Below are 21781 nucleotides of genomic sequence, written 5' to 3'. Positions count from 1 at the left end.
TTTGTTTACTGCTTCCATGGAGATTAGAACAAGGAACAATGGCTTCAAACTACAAGAGAGGAGATTCCATCTGAACACGAGGAAGAACTTCCTGACTGTGAGAGCCGTTCAGCAGTGGAACTCTCTGCCCCGGAGTGTGGTGGAGGCTCCTTCTTTGGAAGAGTTGAATCAGAGGCTGGATGGCCATCTGTCAGGGGTGATTTGAATGCAATATTCCTGCTTCTTGGCAGAATGGGGTTGGACTGGATGGCCCAGGAGGTCTCTTCCAACTCTTTGATTGTATGACTGACCAACCCGTTAGTCAAGTTGGTGCTGTGGGTAACACGAGAGACTTATTCACACATCTCACAAGAAACCCAGGTTTGCTGCAGCAGATATGCAGTTAGCAGGAGTGAATAGGCAATCTGAGTCTGATTAAACTGATACCATTCTTTTGACATTTTTAGGGGACAGGTTTGTTTTCTCCAAAAAAAACCCATTATTTTAGATGCACACCTAAACTACACCAAGAAACTATAGTGTGGGAAAGATGGATATGAGCAAACCCAATTGTAAATTCTGTTAAAAGTGCAGCCACGAATTTGCATGGGTTTAATAACACTAAAACATGTATTCCAGAATGAAATAATTCTTTCAAAACGACCTTGTTTTCTTCCCTTCCCTTTTGTCTTTATTTGCATTGAACCTTTGTTACAAAACTACACCTGGAAATAACTTGCGTGTACTCTTTAAAAAATAATAATTTTAAAACTGTGGATTTTATCTTCATGAAATGGAAGGAATTTTAAAATAATAGCGTCGTGTGAAAAAAGTAGGGGGAAAAGAATGAATAAATATATTTGCAACAGGTAAAGAAAAGCAGGGTTTGAGTTTTTGCTGAAGGGGAAGGGACTGAGATGAGGAGAAGGTGCTTGCAGTAGAAAGGTCTGGAGGCCAGGAGCGGAAGCAGGCACTGAAGGAGGGGGAGAAAGAGGAAACCAGAGGCCGAGGGCTCAAGGAAGTCCTGCGAAATGTGAGTGGAGCAACACAAACTGGACACCCAGGGAGGGAGATGAAGCAGTCCTACTTGTACATCAGGTGAAAAAGATGCCATGGTTAGCCAGGTCCACTTCAAGCGTGGTTGCTTCACAGTTCCAACGTATATCCACCCCAAAATTGAGAGTTATCCCATCTGAAGCTGCCAGGAAACATGATCATTTCACATGTACGTAACGTGGGTGGGTCGAACTGCAGTATGGTTGGTGAGCTTTTAAAACATAGACATGCTTTCCAGCATCACCCTCCTCGAGAGAGCTGGAAACATTCTTTTGTGAAATCAGATTCTCAGTGTCTGTTCAAAGTCTTCACAGTCTCAGCTGATTACGGTGCGCATTGAAACGGCACCAGCTCTGAAAGGATGGCAACTTGCACAGTCTTATTGGTACATATTTGGAAAATTATGGCTGGTGTACGCCTTTCCATTTACATCAGGACCATGTCCCCTCAACATGCACACATTCCCAGCTGTCTTTTTAAACGACTGTCCACCATGTTGGGCAGAATTAGAGGTGCGGGACCTTGAGGGGACAAAGCAGGGAGTAAGGGAGACAGGAAACCAGTGGCCCCCATTTCCATATGCCACAGAGTGCTACGAGACGGAGTCCCCACCCAAGGAAGGCAGGAGTCGCGGGGTGGGGGGCTCTGCGCTATGAGTCCTGAGGTGGTCCTTGAGGGACTCTTTATATCGGAAACTGCGCCCGCACTCCGCGCACTGGTAGGGCCGCTCGCCTGTGTGGATCCTCTGGTGCTTGAGCAGGTTCTGCTTGCGGATGAAGCGCTTGCCACAGACTGGGCACTGGAAGGGCCGCTCCCCAGTATGCAGCCGCTGGTGGTTCTGGAGGTGCTCCTTGCGGCTGTAGCACTTGCCACACTCCTCGCACTTGTAGGGCCGCTCACCCCGGTGAGTCATCTGGTGTCGCACCAGCCCCGAGTGGCAGTTGAAGCTCTTCTGGCACTCTGTGCACTCATACGGGCGCTCCTGGCCGTGGTGGCTGCGCTGGTGGACCTTGAGGCTCTTCTTCACCCCAAACATCTTGCCGCACTCGTTGCAGCCGTGAGGCCTATCGGCAGGCCCTTGCGGAGCAAAGATGCTCTGCAGCTCACTGTCTAACTCAAGAGATTTGCCCGGTCTGTTCCTAGCCGGGCTCAGGGGCTGTGTGACCGGGCCACACTGACCAGCGTAGGCTTCCATGTTGCCTCCGGCTCCAGCTGCCGGAGGGGCCTCCCCCTGGAACACTGGCTCCCTGGGCCTCGCTGGCTCTTCTGGGCACCGGCGCTGCTCCTCAGCTTTGACTGCCATCCCATCACCAGCTGAAAAGACAGGCATATCTCAATTAAACAACCCCCTGGAAAAGAAGCTCTGCTTCACAAACTGTTTTTATGCCCACACCCACCCCACTCCTTGTCTTCTGTATAGTTAGGGCTTTTTAAAAACCATTGGTATTGAATGGGGCCTGGAGAAACGCTGGTTTTTGGTGTTGGGAAGGAATTGGATTATTCTCTAGCTCAGTGGTTCTCAACCTTCCTAATTACAGGGAATTCCCTGCCTCTTACAGGGAAAACCAGCTGATCCCTAACCCATCTAAAACACAGACATGCGCCTTTCACCTTAAGAACGGACAAGCATCTCGAGCTCTGAGGATTATTACCTGGGAAGGAATCCCACTGGAGCATAGCAGCGCACCCAAATCCCTGGGAGTCATTCTGGACCGTGCTCTGACCTACAAGAAGCACTGCCTGAACATCAAGCAAAAAGTGGGCGCTAGAAACAACATCATACGAAAGCTGACTGGCACAACCTGGGGATCACAACCAGGCACAGTGAAGACATTTGCCCTTGCGCTGTGCTACTCTACTGCTGAGTATGCATGCCCAGTGTGGAACACATCTTACCACACTAAAACAGTAGATGTGACTCTTAATGACACAGTAGATGTGGCTCTTAATGACGCATTGTCACGGGGTGTCTGCGCCCCACACCACTGGAGGAATTACACTGCTTAGCCAGTATTGCACCACCTGACATCTGCCGGGAAGTAGCAGCCAATAGTGAAAGGACCAAGGCAGTGACAACTCCAGCTCATCCCCTGTTTGGGTATCAGCCAGCACGTCAACGACTTAAATCAAGACATAGTTTTCTTAGATCTACAGAGACACTCGCTGGAACACCTCAGCAAGCGAGAGCCCAAAAGTGGCAGGCCCAAACCCAGCACCTCAATCCATGGGTGATACCAGATGAGAGGCTCCCTCCTGGGCACACAGAAGACTGAGCAACTTGGAAGGCGCTGAACAGACTGTGCTCTGGCACCACGAGATGCAGAGCCAACCTTCAGAAATGGGGCCACAAAGTGGAGTCCACGTCATATGAGTGTGGAGAAGAGCAAACCACTGACCACTGCTGCAATGCACCGAGCCCTGCCACATGCACAAGGGAGGACCTTCTTGCGGCAACACCAGAGGCACTCCAAGGGGACAGATACTGGTCAAAGGACATTTAACCAACTACCAAGTTTGCAAAATCTGTGGGGTTTTTTTTAATCTGTGTGTTTGTTTTGTTCTGTTAGAAATGTAATACAATGGTATGGTTGCTGATGACACAATAAATAAATAAATAACCTTCCTAATGCCGCGACCCCTTAGTATAGTTCCTCAGACTGTGGTGACCCCCAACCATAACATTATTTTTGTTGCTACTTCATAACTGTCATTTTGCTACTGTTATGAATCGTAATGTAAATATCTGATATGCAGGATGGATTTTCATTCACTTGGGCCACATTTGAGACAAATACTCAATACACCCAAATTTGAATACTGGTGGGGTCGGGGGGATTGATTTTGTCATTTGAGAGTTGTAGTTGCTGGGCTTTATAGTTCCCCTACAATCAAAGAGTATTCTGAAGTTCACCAACAATGGAATTGAACCACACTTGGCACACAGAACTCCCATAAGCAAGAGGAAATACTGGGAGGGTCTAGTGAACATTGACCTTGAATTTTTGGAGTTGTAGTTCACCTACATCCAGAGAGCACTGTGGATTCAAACAATGATGGATCTGGACTAAACTTGGCACAAATACTCAATATCCCCAAATGTGAACACTGGTGGAGTTGGGGGAAAATAGACCTCAGCATTTGGGAGTTATAGTTGGATGTATAGTTCACCCACAATGAAATAGCATTCTGAACCTCACCAATGATAGAATTGGTACAAACTTCCCACACAGAACCCCCATGACCAACAGAAAATACTATGTTTTCTGATGGTCTTAGGTGACCCCTCTGACACCCCCTCGCGACCCCCACAGGGGTCCCGACCCCCAGGTTGAGAAACACTGCTCTAGCCCATCCTACTGTAGCTGTGTGTACCTGGCTACAGCAGGCAAAGTAAACAACAGTCATCATCACAATCTGTTACTGCACATGTGAGAATCACAAAATGGGGGAAAGGACGAGTAGATAAGCCGATTTATCAGTGCACTCGGGTTTTCTTTAAAAATAGCACTGATTTATACATCTGGGCACCCAAAAGAAAATCATTAGTAGAATCTGGTGAATGAAAAATATTAGTCCCAGGACGCATTAAGGAAGAAGCCTTCAAGTGATTCTATAAGTGCTCTTTAGAAAAATTAATGTTTTTGTTTACTCGTCAAATCTCATTTGGCATGTTTCATTCCACATGCACATATTGTTAGTTTTAGTAACCAAAATAGGCATAAGGCGGATTTACACCTGCATATGAAAGTAACAATGCCATATTAATTAATTCCTCCCCTGCCCTTCTCCCCTGAAGCAATTTTCAAACTGGAATTTCTTCCTCTCTGGAAGCACAGACAGCTCTGAGGAGGAAAATTGACATTTCTCAGCCAAATATAGTAAGCTTTTGGGTCCCATGTTAAGCGAAAAGCTGTATAAAAATTAAACAAATAAAATAAACAACAAATGCAATCCTGAAAATGGCGTCTCTCAGAACCGGTGACTGCACTGCTGAAATCATATGGCTGAGGAAGGGGACTGAATGAAAAATGGTGGCCCAGCTGCCTACTGGTGATATTGTCCTTCCTTTCCTATAAGGAGAATACAAGGAAGGGAAGAACTAGACAAAACATGATGGGTTTCTATGAGGCTCCTGGAGGAATTCCAAAACAGAAGACACAGTTCTTCACCTGTGCCAGGACCTGTGAGGATGTCCCTCTCTGCTGACTCCCAGTGCTCTCTGACGCAGGGCTCCTCCTCTTGCTTAATCCAAGACAAAAAGTCATGAGCAGACATAAGAACCTCGGCACCTATGGAAAATCAACAACAAAAAGTTCAGACAAAGTTCAAAAGAGGCTCCCTGGATCAAAGTGCTGCAGCAGAACCCAGAATAGACCTGAAGAACATCTGGAGTCTGAGACAGGAGGAAACAGAGACAGCCTGAAGGACATTCTCGAACCAATGTAGAGAAGCACTGTTTCATGTTCACTGTGCACTTAAGTAGGCCAAGGCAGGAGGGTAATGGTTGAAGTGTTGGGCATAAGACCCAGGAGAAATGGTCACAAAGCCTATTAAACAACCTTGGGCCCAATCTATTTGTCAGGCAACTCTACCTCACAGGAAGGTCGTGAGCATAAAATGTGCATTCTAGGAGCTCGCAGAAATTCCGTAGATGGAATTTCAGGCAGAGGTGTTGTGGGTTTCCTATAAGCCTTGAAGCTAGAACACCATCCACCAAGAACTAGGATCTGGTTTACAAAGGACTGTGAGAACTTGGGCATCAGTACCACTCTGGGAACAAGCACAAGTGTCTAGGTCCAGGGAGGTAATGCTACCCCTCTATTCTGCTTTGGTTAGACCACACCTGGAATATTGTGTCCAATTCTGGGCACCACAATTCAAGAGAGATATTGACAGGCTTGAATGTGTCCAGAGGAGGGCGACTCAAATGATCAAGGGTCTGGAGAACAAGCCCTATGAGGAGCGGCTTAAGGAGCTGGGCATGTTTAGCCTGAAGAAGAGAAGGCTGAGAGGAGATATGATGAGGGCCATGTATAAATATGTGAGAGGAAGCCACAGGAAGGAGGGAGCAAGCTTGTTCTCTGCTTCCATGGAGACTAGGACGCAATGGAACAAGGGCTTCAAACTACAAGAGAGGAGATTCCATCTGAACACGAGGAAGAACTTCCTGACTGTGAGAGCCGTTCAGCAGTGGAACTCTCTGCCCCGGAGTGTGGTGGAGGCTCCTTCTTAGAATCATAGAATCAAAGAGTTGGAAGAGACCTCATGGGCCATCCAGTCCAACCCCCTGCCAAGAAGCAGGAATATTGCATTCAAATCACCCCTGACAGATGGCCATCCAGCCCCTGTTTAAAAGCTTCCAAGGAAGGAGTCTCCACCACACTCCGGGGCAGAGAGTTCCACTGCTGAACGGCTCTCACAGTCAGGAAGTTCTTCCTCATGTTCAGATGGAAGCTTCTTTGGAAGCTTTTAAACAGAGGCTGGGTGGCCATCTGTCAGGGGTGATTTGAATGCAATATTCCTGCTTCTTGGCAGAATGGGGTTGGACTGGATGGCCCAGGAGGTCTCTTCCAACTCTTTGGTTCTATGATTCTACAACACCTGGCCCTCCCAGATAGGAAGAACAAAACTAGACCAAAAATAAAACAAAAATAATGTAGGCCAATTCATGCCTGTGCAACAGTGAATTGGTTCAGTCGTGAATGGGTTAAAGGAGCCATCCAGGGTGCCAAACCAAAATAGGTTCCATGCCTTGGACAGTTCCCCTAAAGTTCACACGAAAACCCAGAGTGGATTTATCACTCCGCTCACGTAAAATCTGCTATAAGGCAGCACCTGGATATGAGGAGTGTTACAGAAAAGATCCCTTCTTGTGATATGATCTTGTGATTACCTGCACAAGGATCTGAAGGGATCCCTCTTTCCTCCGGGAAGTGCCCTCCACCGGCAAAGGGCTCCTCTTGTTTGATGCGAGTCAACATGTCAGGAGCAGACATCATGGGTTCTGTTAGAAGGAATGAGATAATGGAATCGCATCTTAGAGCAGAAAGGGGCTGTGAGAGTCATGCTAAATATGCCAATACAACTGTAGTAAGATCTCTTCTCCAGTAACCATAGAGCACACATGTGCTGTTTCACTTACCCATGCCCAAAGGAAAATGGCCTCTCTGGGGATTTACTAGGTCCTCCAGGCAATTCCATCATATGCTCCCCAAAAAATGTTTACAAATTATGATGGGACAATAAATGTGTGAACACTTTGTCTCACAAATTTTAATCATCATTTCAAATGAAAATATTCCAAAAGACATTTTTCCAATTTTTCCTGAAAAAAAGGTTTTTTTCTATATAAATAAAAATGTAATGTTCGTTTGTGGGATTAACAGAACTCAAAAACCACTGGGGGAATTGCAGCCAAATTTGGACACAAGACACATAACAACCCAATGTTGTCCTTCACTCAAAAACATTGATTTTGTCATTTAGGAGTTGTAGTTGCTGGGATTTATAGTTCAGCTACAATCAGAGAGCATTCTGAACCCTACCAACAATGCAATTGAACCAAACTTGGCACACAGTTCTCCCATGACCAACTGAAAATACTGGAAGGGTTTGGTAGGCAGCGTCCTTTGGTTTTGGAGTTGTAGTTCACCTACATCCAGATATCACTGTGGACTTAATGGTGGATCTGGACCAAACTCTACACGAAGAGTATGCCCAAATGTGAACACTGGTGGAGTTTGGGGAAAATAGAATCTTGACATCTGGGAGTTGTAGTTGCTGGGATTTATAGTTCACCTACGATCACAGAGCATTCCGAACCCCACCAATTGTAGAATTGGGCCAAACCTCCCACACAGAGCCTCCATGTGGGCCACAGCAATGCATGGCAGGGGGCGGCTAGTTTAAAATAAAAATATTCCAAATCACCCCATAAAACTTTCTGACTTGCATTGTGTCAGCTGGGCCAATTTTGCCTGTTTGGTGTGCAAATTGTATTCAGCAATATACGAGGCAAGTAAGCAAAATCTCTGCAGTCCTGGGTCCTTGCATCTTCACAAACTCTCATTCTGCCCCAGCAACATGATGGTTCGTCTCTGTTATTAAACATATGAAAGGAGGGGGGACCCTTAAGATCTTTAGGGGAAAAGACATTTTTCAAGCAAGCACAGGACACATGGAAATGGTTAGATATCTAAAGACCTGGATGAGAGGCCATAGTTTCCAAAAGCCAGCCACCAGCTCACCTGGGCAAGGCTCTGCAGTGACCTCTCGCTCTTTTGTGGTGATCTGTTGCTCGGACACGTGTGGATCTGCTCCCCGTTCGACCCTAGAATGCGACTCTGGTTTGGAAATATTAACATCCACCCCTGAGGAAGGCAGCAGAGAGAAAGAGAAGTGACACAAAGATCGAGTGAGAAGGATAAGAGAGCAAGCGGCTTGAAGCCAATCATGTGTGGCTTGGTGCTTATCAAATCAAAGAGCTGGAGGGACCATCTACTCCAACCCTCTGCCCATGCAGAAATCCATGCAGAAATCCACCATTAAAGCATCCCTGAGAGATGAGCTGCCAACCAGGATTGTGGCGCAGCTGGCTGAGTGTCAGCTGCATTAAAGATCACTCTGACCAAAAGGTCATGAGTTCGAAGCCAGCCCGGGTTGGACGCTGATGAAGCACTTCCGCATTCCCCGCATGCTTCCCCGCTGGAATGCTTTGCTGGAGTCTTCTTTATGGCCTCATAAATCAGTTAATTTAGCCTCCCCACACTTTAGGGTGGTACCTTATTTTCCTACTTGACAGATGCAACTGTCTTTCGGGTTGCAAAGGTCGACAACAGGCTACACACAGTTGGTTGGAAACCCACTCCAACCCAGGCTGGCTTCGAACTCATAACCTTTTGGTCAGAGTGATTTTAATGCAGCTGACACTCAGCCAGCTGCGCCACAATCCCGGTGCTGGTTTAATTCAGAGCTATGATCTCCAAATTAGCCATTCAAATTTGGTTTCTGCCACAAATTCACCAGGTACCCTCAAATATGGCACTTAGTTCAGCCTCATGTAAAGAAGAGGATGAGTCCTAATTCCAATTTACATGGTTGCTGCAAGTTTGACCAAAAAAAAAAAAGTGAAAACCTTCAGAATGACCCAACTACAATAGAAAAAAGCAGACGCTGATGTTATTGTACCTGAGTTTAGCAGAGACTCGTAGTTCTCCTTGACAAGGTTATTGTAGATGTCTTTCTGCCAGTCAGCCAAGTTCTTCCATTCTTCAGCAGAGAAATACACAGCGATGTCAACAAATGTCACTGGCATCTGCAAGTGGAAAAGCAAACTGGCATCAGCAGAGTGTGGCCTATGACCTGGAAAGCTCTTTACACCTGTTGTCCAGGCATTCTGGAGGACCATATTCTCCTAGGAGATGCTCCATGCTCAGGCTCTGAGACCTTAAAAGTAACAGCAACCATCTTCAATGGAAGAGACTCTTCTCTAAGTAGTAATATGAACAGTTAGATTTACTCATTCACAACTGGTCCATATTCACAATTGCTACTAGCTGTAATTTTAGCTGTAATTGAAGATGTAAAATCAACATTACTCTTGACAGACATGGACAGTCCATATTACTTAGCCCTTCTTAATAGAGAAGAAAACCTGTGTCGGTTTAATTCAGAGCTATGATCCCCAAATTAGCCATGAATTATAATTTGCACCCAAATTACTTTACCAGTTGCAAGGGGAGAAGGCGACCCAACCTGCCAGTGATTGAGGTATGGATGGACAGTGTTTCCATCAGGTTTGGGCAAGGGGGAGTTGAGTTCTGCTTTGGTTAGACCGCACCTGTAATATTGTGTCCAATTCTGGGCACCACAATTCAAGAGAGATATTGACAAGCTGGAATGTGTCCAGAGGAGGGCGACTAAAATGATCAAGGGTCTGGAGAACAAGCCCTATGAGGAGCGGCTTAAGGAGCTGGGCATGTTTAGCCTGAAGAAGAGAAGGCTGAGAGGAGATAGGATAGCCATGTATAAATATGTGAGAGGAAGCCACAGGGAGGAAGGAGCAAGCTTGTTTTCTGCTTCCCTGGAGACTAGGACGCGAAACAATGGCTTCAAACTACAAGAGAGGAGATTCCATCTGAACATGAGGAAGAACCTCCTGACTGTGAGAGCCGTTCAGCAGTGGAACTCTCTGCCCTGGAGTGTGGTGGAGGCTCCTTCTTTGGAAGCTTTTAAACAGAGGCTGGATGGCCATCTGTCAGGGGTGATTTGAATGCAATATTCCTGCTTCTTGGTAGAATGGGGTTGGACTGGATGGCCCAGGAGGTCTCTTCCAACTCTTTGATTCTATGATTCTATGAGCTGATAGATATGACTTAGGTAAGCATTGTTTCTTTGTTCAGTTACTCCCAACTCTTTGTGACCTCATGGACCAGCCCAGGCCAGAGCTAACTGTCAGCCATGGCCACCCCCAGCTCTTTCAAGGTCAAACCAGTCATTTCAAGGATACCATCCATCTGTTTTGCCCTTTGTCGGCCCCTCTTCCTTTTTCCATTTTTCCCAGCATCATTATCTTCTCCAAGTTTTCCTGTCTTCTCATGATGTGGCCAAAGGACTTCATCTTTGCCTCTAATAACCTTCCCTCCAGTGAGCAGTTGGGCATTATTTCCTGGAGTATGGACTGGTTGGATCTTCTGGCGGTCCAAGGCACTCTCAGGATTTTCCTCCAACAGCACAGTTCAAAAGCATCTCTCTTCCTTCACTCAGCCTTCCTTATGGTCCAGCTCTCACATCCGTAGGTGACTATGGGGAATACCATTGCTTTAATTATGTGGTTCTTCGTTGCCAGTGTGATGTCTCTACTCATCAGTAGAGACATCACAGTTGGTCATTGCTCTCCTCCCAAGAAGGAAACATCTTCTGATTCCCCGGCTGTATTCTGCGTCTGCAATAATCTTCGGACCTAGAAATACTGCAGACCAGTTAATATACCAGTTAAGTATATTTATACTAAAAACAGGTTGGGGTGCGTGTGTTATTATTGTTAGTTAAATGTACTTCTTAAGTAGCTGATACAAGAATATCATTCAGGGTTTTGAAAATATCAAACAGTGCAATGAAGGGTATGATCTACTGACACAAGAGAGCTGTCTCTCTAGAGGCTCTTAGGACATGTATTCTCTACCCCCCCCCCCCCCATTTAGTCTGGGGAGTCTTAAGGGGTGGAGGAATGTCAAATCAGCCCTGGGTGGGGGACTGCCCTTTGCCCACACATGCTCTTAACTGACACACACTTAGCAACCTCAGCTGCTGTTGATGTCTTGATCTGATAAACCAACATCCCTTATTAGCCCTGATTACCAATTGTATTTTTTACATAACTCTTTAAGAATCGCACAATTAAAAATATGTTTTTAATTGTAATTCAAACCTGTGCTGGGATAAAGAACAATTAAGTCTAATACCCGGAAGGTCACAAGTTTCCCTCCTTCTGCCCGCTTCTTCTCCCTGGGACCAGTTACCTTGGGGATTTCTCCCTTGGTGCCCGGGGGAAGCCTTAGGACCCAGAAGTTCCGGTTCTTCAGTAGGTTCTCCATGTTCTCCAGACGCCGCTGGAGCAGCCCATATTCCTGGATCAAGGTCCCCAGCACAGCCCACTTGCTTTCCAGCTGGTTCCCAAACTCCATGGCCGTCTTCTCACAGTCCAGCAACTTCTTCTCGGCGTTCCCCGATCGCCCTTCCAGGCTGAGCAGACGAGTGGCCAGCAGGTCTATCTTCCTCTCCATGGCCTGGACTGTGGCCACCACGCTCCAGAGGGAAGCCTCCGCCGTGTGGAGCTGAGCTTCCCTCATGTGGCTCAGTTCGGGGACGAGGGGGGGCTGGAGGGGCATGAGGTGCTGGGCCTCCACGTTCCATTCCTGGATCTGGAGAAAGAGCAGAGCCATCAAGAAACAAGGCAAGTTTTCCCAAATAAAATACAAAATCACAGAAAGTTGTCAAAACACCAAAGGTTTGCATACACTCAAGACATTCTGCTTAGTGGTGAAAGATAATGCTAACTAGACCATGGCCATATAGCCCGAAAAAAACCTACAACAGCCCTGGGTTTATATATTTATGGAAAGTCCAGGGTGGGAGAAAGAACTCTTGCCTGTTGGAGCTGGGCGTGGATGTTTCGGTTGACCACCTTGATTAGCATTTGATGGCCTGACAGTTTCCAACAGACCTCCCAACCTCTGAGGATGCCTGCCATAGATGCAGGTGAAACGTCAGGAGAGAATGCCTCTAGACCAGTGGTTCTCAACCTGGGGTCCCCAGATGTTGTTGGCCTACAACTCCCAGAAATCCCAGCCGGTTCACCAGCTGTTAGGATTTCTGGGATTTGGAAGGCCAAAAACACCTGGGGACCCCAGGTTGAGAACCACTGCTCTAGACCGTGGCCATATAGTCTGAAAAAACCTACAACCCAGAATGCTAAATGTTCTGACTAGTGGCAACTCTCCAGGATTCCAAGTTGAATCTTTCCAAACTGTAGTAGCTGGAACCTGGGACCTTCTGAAAGCTAAGTATGCTCTCTTTCACAGAGCTATGGCTGAGGAGAGTCAACAAATCATCCAGGTATTGGATTGTTGTAGGTTTTTCCGGGCTATATGGCCATGTTCTAGAGGCATTTTCTCCAGGAGAAAATGCCTCTAGTCTAGAACATGGCCATATAGCCCGGAAAAACCTACAACAACCCAGTGATTCCGGCCATGAAAGCCTTCAACATCCAGGTATTGTCGAAGGCTTTCCTGGCCGGAATCACCGGGTTGTTGTAGGTTTTTTGGGCTGTCTGGCCATGTTCTAGAAGCATTCTCTTCTGACCTCACAACCTCTGAGGATGCCTGCCATAGATGCAGGTGAAATATCAGGAGAGAATGCTTCTAGAACATGGCCACACAGCCTGAAAACCCTACAACAACCCAGATCATCCAGGACTAGGGAAGTGCAGCATGTGGCCCTCCACTGCAACTCCTATCTGCCCTAGACCTCATTATCACTAATGAACAATAATGGGAGCCACATATTCCCAATCCCTCACTGGGGCTAAACCAGTGAGTAAAAACACGACGGGAACACATGTATGGGAAGATGCCCTCTATGTTCCCCACACTAATGTTTTTTCATCATGGTGCTGTTAAACTGCCTTTTTGTAGGGGGGCACAAACGGCTACAATCGGATCAGCAGGAGCAAAACCCCATTCTCTTCCATGCCTAGCTTAATTTCATTGCTTACTGCAGACATGCTGCAGCAACACAACACCCAAAGTCTTCTTCTCCAACCCTCTTTCACCATCCCTTCATGTGGATGCAGCTAAAAAGTCTTCCAGCTAGACAGAAGATGTGGAAAAGAAGGGGCTGCATGAAAATAGTAACTTGGAATATTTCTTAATGCCAAATTTCTGACCCTAGTGCAAATGTCTTTCCTTTTCTGAATCACTTTCTTGCCTTTCGTCCAGTGGTTTCTGAGTTATGTCAATCCCACAAACGAACATTACATTTTTATTTATATAGATGAGTATATGGGTGTATTTTTGGAATGGCCATCTGTCAGGGGTGATTTGAATGCAATATTCCTGCTTCTTGGCAGAATGGGGTTGGACTGGATGATGGGCCAGGAGGTCTCTGATTCTAGGATTGTTGATGTGTTTTGATTGTGTGAGCCGTTGGGAGGCACAGAGAAGTTGTTATTATTCCTAGAGGGGCAGACAGGATCAGTTCTAGGTATGTGTGTGTGTGTGGACGCTGCGTTTCTGATGCGGAATGCCATCGGAAGGCGGTGGGAAGGCCCGCCATCCTCGGCCCGGGTCCTCTGGGACTGGCTTCCTGGGAAGAGGGCCAGGAGGCGCCCCGAATGGGGCGCCTCCTGGCCCTCTTCCCAGGAAGCCAGTCCCAGAGGACCCGGGCCGAGGATGGCGGGCCTTCCAGGCTAGGCCCGAATCCAGATCGTCCTTCCCCACTCCCCTCCCTCCTTCCCTCTCACCTGGGCAGGGGCCCATTCGGCCATGGCCCGGAGCGGTGGGCCTACTCCTCCTCCTCCTCCTCGCGGGGGGACAAAGAGGGCCGAGCCGGCCTCCAGGGCAAGGCCAGAGGGGTCCCAAGCAGGGGAAACTGGGAGGCCGAGGGCGAAGCGAGGCGAGGCGAAAGGGGAGAAGCCGCGGAGAGGGCCCTGCTTTGGCTCTGGGTCCCGACGATGCCTCTCTCCCTCTCTGTCTCTCCCTCCTTCTCGGCTCAGGCTCAGTCTCGGCGGCGCACACCTCAAGGCCGGGCCGGGAGGAGAGAGAGGAGAGCGGAGGGAGGCGCGCCCCCTGCAGGGACAACGAGGAGGCGCCGCCGCCTAAAGAGAGAGAGAGATTGAGAGAGAGAGAGACCCCCTTCCTCTTCCTCTTCCTCTCCAACTTAATGCAGTGGGCCCATCCAGGCCACTCTCCACGCAGGAAGCCCTCCCCACTTGCGTGTTGTGCTTAGAAGCCCAAAAAATGGAGCCTTCTCTCCCTCCAAGGGCAGAGTTTTCCCCAAGCTCTTCCATCAGCCAAAACCAAGGTTCCAACATGTTATAGAACTCCAGTATGCTGATGACAGCATAGTCTGTGCGCATTCAGAACAACACCTACAAGACACACTAAACCAGTGGTTCTCAACCTGGGATCCTCAGGTGTTTTTGACCTACAACTCCCAGAAACCCCAGCCAGTTTACCAGCTGTTATGATTTCTGGGAGTTGAAGGCCAAAACATCTGGGTACCCACAGGTTGAGAACCACTGCACTAAACACCTTTGCAAAAGTATACGAGAAGCTCAGCCTGTGCTCCCGGTGGCGCAATGGGTTAAACCCCTCATAGAATCCTGTTGTTCATTCATTCAGTCGTCTCCGACTCTTCGTGACCTCATGGACCAGCCCACGCCAGAGCTCCCTGTCAGCCGTCACCACCCCCAGCTCCTTCAAGGTCAGTCCAGTCACTTCAAGGATGCCAGAGTTGGAAGAGACCTCCTGGGCCATCATCCAGTCCAACCCCATTCTGCCAAGAAGCAGGAATATTGCATTCAAAGCACCCCTGGCAGATGGCCATCCAGCCTCTGTTTAAAAGCTTCCAAAGAAGGAGCCTCCACCACACTCCCTCCGGGGCAGAGAGTTCCACTGCTGAACAGCTCTCACAGTCAGGAAGTTCTTCCTAATGTTCTCTTGTAGTTTGAAGCCATTGTTCCATTGCATCCTAGTCTCCAGGGAAGCAGAAAACAAGCTTGCTCCCTCCTCCTCCCTGTGGCTTCCTCTCACATATTTATACATGGCTATCATATCTCCTCTCAGCCTTCTCTTCTTCAGGCTAAACATGCCCAGCTCCTTAAGCCACTCCTCATAGGGCTTGTTCTCCAGACCCTTGATCATTTTAGTCGCCCTCCTCTGGACACATTCCAGCTTGTCAATATCTCTCTTGAATTGTGGTGCCCAGAATTGGACACAATATTCCAGGTGTGGTCTCACCAAAGCGGAATAGAGCATGGGGAGCATGACTTCCCTAGATCTAGACACTAGGCTCCTCTTGATGCAGGCCAAAATCCCATTGGCTTTTTTTGCCGCCACATCACATTGTTGGCTCATGTTTAACTTGCTGTCCACGAGGACTCCAAGATCTTTTTCACACGTACTACTCTCAAGCCAGGCAGTGAGGTCTGCTGGGCCACCTCCCTCCACTCATTTCCCTCCTGGGCCTGATGCCTGGTAAAGTGGGTGGGCAGTGCAGGTACAACTGTGGAAACTGTTCCAGGGATTGTGGATAAGGAACATTGACCTCACCCATAAGCGTTCCACATTCACAATTAATACCTAGGCATGGTTGTGACACTATTGCCAAACTCATACCAACCCTTTAAGCTTTGACCCTAAGGTGGATGGCGATCACCAAAGGACTAGAAAAGGCTGCGGTAAATTCAGTGCATTGCATGTCTTTGTATTGTGACTTGGCATTTATGATAATTGTGGCAAGCATTTATTATGCCCGTGAAATGATATTTATTGTAATGGCTGCCTGTCAATACTGTCCTTTGCTCCCATCAACCGCCTCTTTGCCTCTCAGGTGAATGCAGTGATGATCAATTAAGGTGCTATATGCGCCTGAGGAGCCTTCTAATCAAGGTGAAAGAAGAAAGCGCAAAAGCCGGGTTGCAGCTGAACGTCAAAAAAACCAAGATTATGGCAACAAGAATGATTGACAACTGGAAAATAGAGGGAGAAAGTGTGGAGGCCGTGACAGACTTTGTATTTCTAGGTGCAAAGATGACTGCAGATGCAGACTGTGGCCAGGAAATCAGAAGACGCTTACTTCTTGGGAGGAGAGCAATGTCCAGTCTCGATAAAATAGTAAAGAGTAGAGACATCAGACTGGCAACAAAGATCCGCCTAGTCCAAGCCATGGTATTCCCTGTAGTAACATACGGATGTGAGAGCTGAACCTTAGGGAAGGCTGAGCGAAGGAAGATAGATGCTTTTGAGCTGTGGTGCTGGAGGAAAGTGCTGAGAGTGCCTTGGACTGCGAGAAGATCCAACCAGTCCATCCTCCAGGAAAGAAAGCCCGGCTGCTCACTGGAAGGAAGGATACTAGAGACAAAGTTGAAGTACTTTGGCCACATCATGAGGAGACAGCAAAGCCTAGAGAAAACAATTATGCTGGGGAAAGTGGAAGGCAAAAGGAAGAGGGGCCGACCTAGGGCAAGATGGATGGATGGCATCCTTGAAGCGACTGGACTGACCTTGAAAGAGCTGGGGGTGGTGACGGCCGACAGGGAGCTCTGGCGTGGGCTGGTCCACGAGGTCACGAAGAGTCGGAGACGACTGAACGAATGAACAACAACAACATGCGCCTGTAGCAAATTCATCGTACTATGTGCCTTTATGCAGAGGATAAGATATTGACATTGCGAGGAGAGTATCAGACTATAGAAAATGCAGGAGATTACAGTATTTACTCTGTAGGCCAGTGTAAGCCCCCAGTGGTGCAATGGGTTAAACCCTTGTGCTGGCAGGATCGCTGAACGAAAGGTCGCCGGTTCAAATCCATGAGATGGGTTGAGCCCCCATCAGTCAGCTCCAGCTTCCCATGCAGGGACATGAGCGAAGCCTCCCACAGGATGGTAAAACATGCAGGTGTCCCCTGGGCAGCGTCCTTGCAGACAGCCAATTCTCTCACACCAGAAGCAACTTGCAGTTGAGTTGTAGTTTTTTTCGGGCTTTTTGGCCATGTTATAGAGGCATTCTCTCCTGACATAGAATCATAGAATCAAAGAGTTGGAAGAGACCTCATGGGCCATCCAGTCCAACCCCCTGCCAAGAAGCAGGAATATTGCATTTTGCCTGCATCTGTGGCAAGCATCCTCAGAGGTAGTGAGGTCTGTTGGAACTAGGAAAAGGGGTTTATATATCTCTGGAATGATGTCCAGGGTGGGACAAAGGACTCTTGTCTGCTGGAGCTAGGTGTGAATGTTTCAACTGACCACCTTGATTAGCATTTGATTGCCTTGCAGTGCCTGGGGCAATCTTTTGTTGAGAGGTGATTAGATATCCTTGTTTGTTTCCTCTCTGTTGTATTGCTGTTGTAATTATTGATTTTTTTAATACTGGTAGCCAGATTTTGGTCATTTTCATGGTTTCCTCCTTTCTGTTGAGATTGTCCACATGCTTCTTGTGTATTTCAATGGCTTCTCTGTGTAGCCTGACGAGGTGGTTGTGAGAGTGGTCCGGCATTTCTGAAAAGAGACCCCTGAATCCGAGCATGCGCAACAGGCTTTTCAAAAATTCCTCCCTTCCATCTTGGCTTCCGTTTCCCTTGGATGACAACTGAAGTTCAATGAACCGAGTGGTAGGTGGCGCTGTCCCCGAGTGTCATGGCGGCGCCCTTCAGTCCGGGCGGGAAGGGGTTAAGGCCAGCTCTGGCTGGGAAAGGAAAGGCGGAAGCGGCAGGGATTGGCTGCAGCTCCTCCCGTTTCCGCCTCTCGGCCCAGAGCGGCTTTTGAACCAAGCTTCCCGCGCGAGGACAGCGCCCCCTGCCGGCGGAAGAGCGCGCACCCGAGTGGAAGGGAAGAGCAAGAGTCCCCGATTTCGGTGCTAGGCCTGCAGGGGGCGCCCAAGGCTCCTCGCTATCCCAGCGTATCCCGCTCGCATTCGTGAAGCGCCATCTGCTGGCCGGAGGGGCTTATTGCAGGTCTTGAGTTGCAGAGTCGAGCCTGGCTGAGTCCAGGTGCGGACAGGTGGTTGGCCAGAGAGGGATGATCAGAGTGGCAGCCCGAAAAGGCCCTGGAAATTCAGCATTTGGGGGGTGATAGTACTTACTTACTTACTTAGGCGATCCCAGGTTCTTCCCCTGAAGGAGTGCCTGCAGAACCTAGAATCCTAGAGTTGGAAGGGACCTGGTGGGCCATCCAGTCCAACCCCATTCTGCCAAGAAGCAGGAAAATCCCATTCAAAGCACCCCCAACAGATGGCCATCCAGCCTCTGCTTCAAAGCTCTCACAGAAGGAGCCTCCGCCACACTCTGGGGCAGAGAGTTCCACTGCTGAACAGCTCTCTCTCACAGTCAGGAGGTTCTTTCTAATGTTCAGGTGGAATCTCCTTTCCTGTAGTTTGAAGCCATTGTTCATTGCGTCCTAGTCTCCAGGGCAGCGGAAAGGAAGCTTATTCTCCCCCCCCCCCCCAGGACCTCAATTCATCTCTTGATCCATTGCCCTCATCATGTCTCCCTCCAACCTTCTCTTCTGCACTCTAAACATGCCCAGCTCTTGAAGTCACTCATCCTAGGGCAGTGGCTCTCAAGCTGTGGGTCCCCAGGTGTTTTGGCCTACAACTCCCAGAAATCCCAGCCAGTTTACCAGCTGTTAGGACTTCTGGGAGCTGAAGGCCAAAAATATCTGGGGACCCCAGGTTGAGAACCACTGTCCTAGGGCTTGTTCTCCAGACTCTGGATCCTTTGAGTTAGTCTCCTCATTGTTCCGTGTCCTAATCTCCATGGAAGCAGAAGACAAGCTTGCTCCCTCCTCCCCCCCCCCCCCCCTGTGACTTCCTCTCACATATTTATACATGGCTATCATATCTCCTCTCAGCCTTCTCTTCTTCAGGTTAAACATGCCCAGCTCCTTAAGCTGCTCCTCATAGGGCTTGTTCTCCAGACCCTTGATCATTTTAGTTGCCCTCCTCTGGACACATTCCAGCTTAGAGTCAATATCTCTCTTGAATTGTGGTGCCCAGAATTGGACACAATATTCCAGGTGTGGTCTAACCAAAGCAGAATAGAGCATGGGGAGCATGACTTCCCTAGATCTAGACACTATGCTCCTATTGATGCAGGCCAAAATCCCATGGGCTTTTTTTGCTGCCACATCACATTGTTGGCTCATGTTTAACTTGCTATCCACGAGGACTCCAAGATCGTTGAAGGCTTTCATGGCCGGAATCACTGGGTTGTTGTAGGTTTTTTCGGGCTATATGGCCATGGTCTTGAAGCATTCTCTCCTGACGTTTCGCCTGCATCTATGGCAAGCATCCTCAGAGGTAGTGAGGATGCTTGCCATAGATGCAGGCAAAACGTCAGGAGAGAATGCCTCTAGACCATGGCCATATAGCCCGAAAAAACCTACAACAACCCAGACTCCAAGACCTTTTTCACACATACTGCTCTCGAGCCAGGCATTGTCCCCCATTCTATATCTTTGCATTTGTTAGTCGTTGGCGATCTCTCACCCAAGTCCTAACCAGGCCTGACCCTGTTTGTTTGTTTGTTTACTTACCATATTTGTACTCCACCCTTCTCAACCCCATAGGCGACTCAAGGCGGCTTACATATATAGCCAGCAATTTGATGCCATAGAAACACACATAGTAAAAAAACATATAAATTAAAACAATCATTAAAACATGTAAAACCTTAAAACCATTTATTTAAAATCACATAATCCTATTTCATAGTCCGCGGCCGTTCCAATTTGTCATTGCACTAATCCATAATTTCTTATTGGACCGATAGATCGCTCACTGAATGCTTGGTCACACTTCCACATCTTTAGCCTTTTCCTAAAGGTCAGGAATAGAGGGTGCTGATCTAATTTCACTCGGGAGGGAGTGCCATAGCTGAGAAGGCCCTGCCTCATCCCCACCAACTGCACCTGCGAAGGAGGTGGGACCGAGAGTAGGACCTCCTCAGAACAGCTTAACCTCCTCGCTGGCTCTTCGAGGGAGATACGTTTGGACAAGTGAACTGGGCCAGAACCGTTTAGGGCTTTGTAGGCTAAAGCCAGCACTTTGAATTGTGCTCGGTAGCAGACTGGCAGCCAGTGGAGCTGGCGTAACCGGGGGGTTATGTGCTCCCTGTACCCTGCTCCGGTGAGAAATCTGAAATCTACTACAAAGGCAACCCCACACAGAGTCCGTTGCAGTAGTCTGTTCAGTATGTAACAAGAGCATGGCTTAGCTTCTAAAACTAGATGGGATCATAGAATCAAAGAGTTGGGAGAGACCTCCTGGGCCATCCAGTCCAACCCCATTCTGCCAAGAAGCAGGAATATTGCATTCAAAGCACCCCTGACAAATGGCCATCCAACCTCTGCTTAAAAGCTTCCAATGAAGGAGCCTCCACCACACTCTGGGGCAGAGAGTTCCACTGCTGAACGGCTCTCACAGTCAGGAAGTTCTTCCTCATGTTCAGATGGAATCTCCTTTCTTGTAGTTTGAAGCCATTGTTCCTTGTCCTAACCTCCATGGAAGCAGAAAACAAGCTTGCTCCCTCCTCCTCCCTGTGGCTTCCTCTCGCATATTTATACATGGCTATTATATCTCCTCTCAGCCTTCCCTTCTTCAGGCTAAACATGCCCAGCTCCTTAAGCCGCTCCTCATAGGGCTTGTTCTCCAAACCCTTGATCATTTTGCCTTTGATCCAGTGCCTTTGAGGGACTGAGACAAATGGACATTGACTAGATGCCACAAATAATTTTAAAATGAATTTCTAGAATTAAATGCTAACAGTTACTGGGTGCAGGACACATATAGATGGAGGTATCAAGTATTAATACATGAATGAAACGCTGGAACAAGATCAATTCCTAGAAATCACAAAAAGATAATGAAGTGGGTCTGGTTAGCAAAACCACTGTATGTTGACACCCCTTCTCTGGAATTCCAGAAATCCAAAGTACTACAAAGTTGTTCACGTGGGTGGCTGAGAGAGTGACACCTTTGATTTCTCTTGGTTCAATGTACATAAACTTGGTTTCATGCCCAAAATTATCGCAAATATTGTATATATGAAACAGAAATGAATGTTGTGCTAATCTCATCTCCAAGATTATGAATATGCAAATATTTTTTGAAATGCTTACCACAGAAATACTTCTGTTACCTATCATTATCAGTCACGATTCATATTTATTTATTTAGTTAGTTAGTTAGTTTGGGTACTTCTACCCCGCCCTTCTCAACCCCCTAAGGGGGACTCAGGGCGGCTTCCAACCGGCATACGTTGATGCCTACAATTCACACAATAAAATAAAATATCATGCCGTTTCCCTCAAAGCGAGACTCTGAGACCTGGCATCCAAACCCAGGTCAATCTTGTCTCTATTTTACAGTTCTGAGCTTCTTGTGAGCTGCAGCCAGTCTCTTGGAAGCACAGGTTCCCACACAAGCCCAGTTTGGTCATCGTCAGCCCTATGCAAAGCTACATGAATACA

General features: G+C 47.9%; 1 protein-coding gene across 1 annotated transcript; it reads right to left on the bottom strand.

Annotated features, from left to right (window-relative positions):
• Nucleotides 1-644: 644 nt before the first annotated feature.
• LOC132779082 (zinc finger protein 282-like) lies at nucleotides 645-14358 on the bottom strand. The gene is made up of 7 exons (XM_067470441.1): nucleotides 14057-14358; nucleotides 11556-11957; nucleotides 9223-9349; nucleotides 8283-8405; nucleotides 6929-7039; nucleotides 5205-5324; nucleotides 645-2349 (listed from the first exon to the last, which is right to left on the bottom strand). The coding sequence occupies exons 1-7, from the start codon at nucleotides 14078-14080 to the stop codon at nucleotides 1628-1630; spliced, it is 1629 nt and encodes a 542-aa protein (XP_067326542.1). The 5' UTR covers nucleotides 14081-14358; the 3' UTR covers nucleotides 645-1627.
• Between the last annotated feature and the right edge of the window lie 7423 nt (nucleotides 14359-21781).

Source organism: Anolis sagrei, chromosome 6 (genome assembly GCF_037176765.1).
Source record: "Anolis sagrei isolate rAnoSag1 chromosome 6, rAnoSag1.mat, whole genome shotgun sequence".
NCBI classification, from domain to species: domain Eukaryota; kingdom Metazoa; phylum Chordata; class Lepidosauria; order Squamata; family Dactyloidae; genus Anolis; species Anolis sagrei.
The sequence above is the reverse complement of the archived record's forward strand: the minus strand, read 5'-3'. Positions and strand labels throughout refer to the sequence as shown.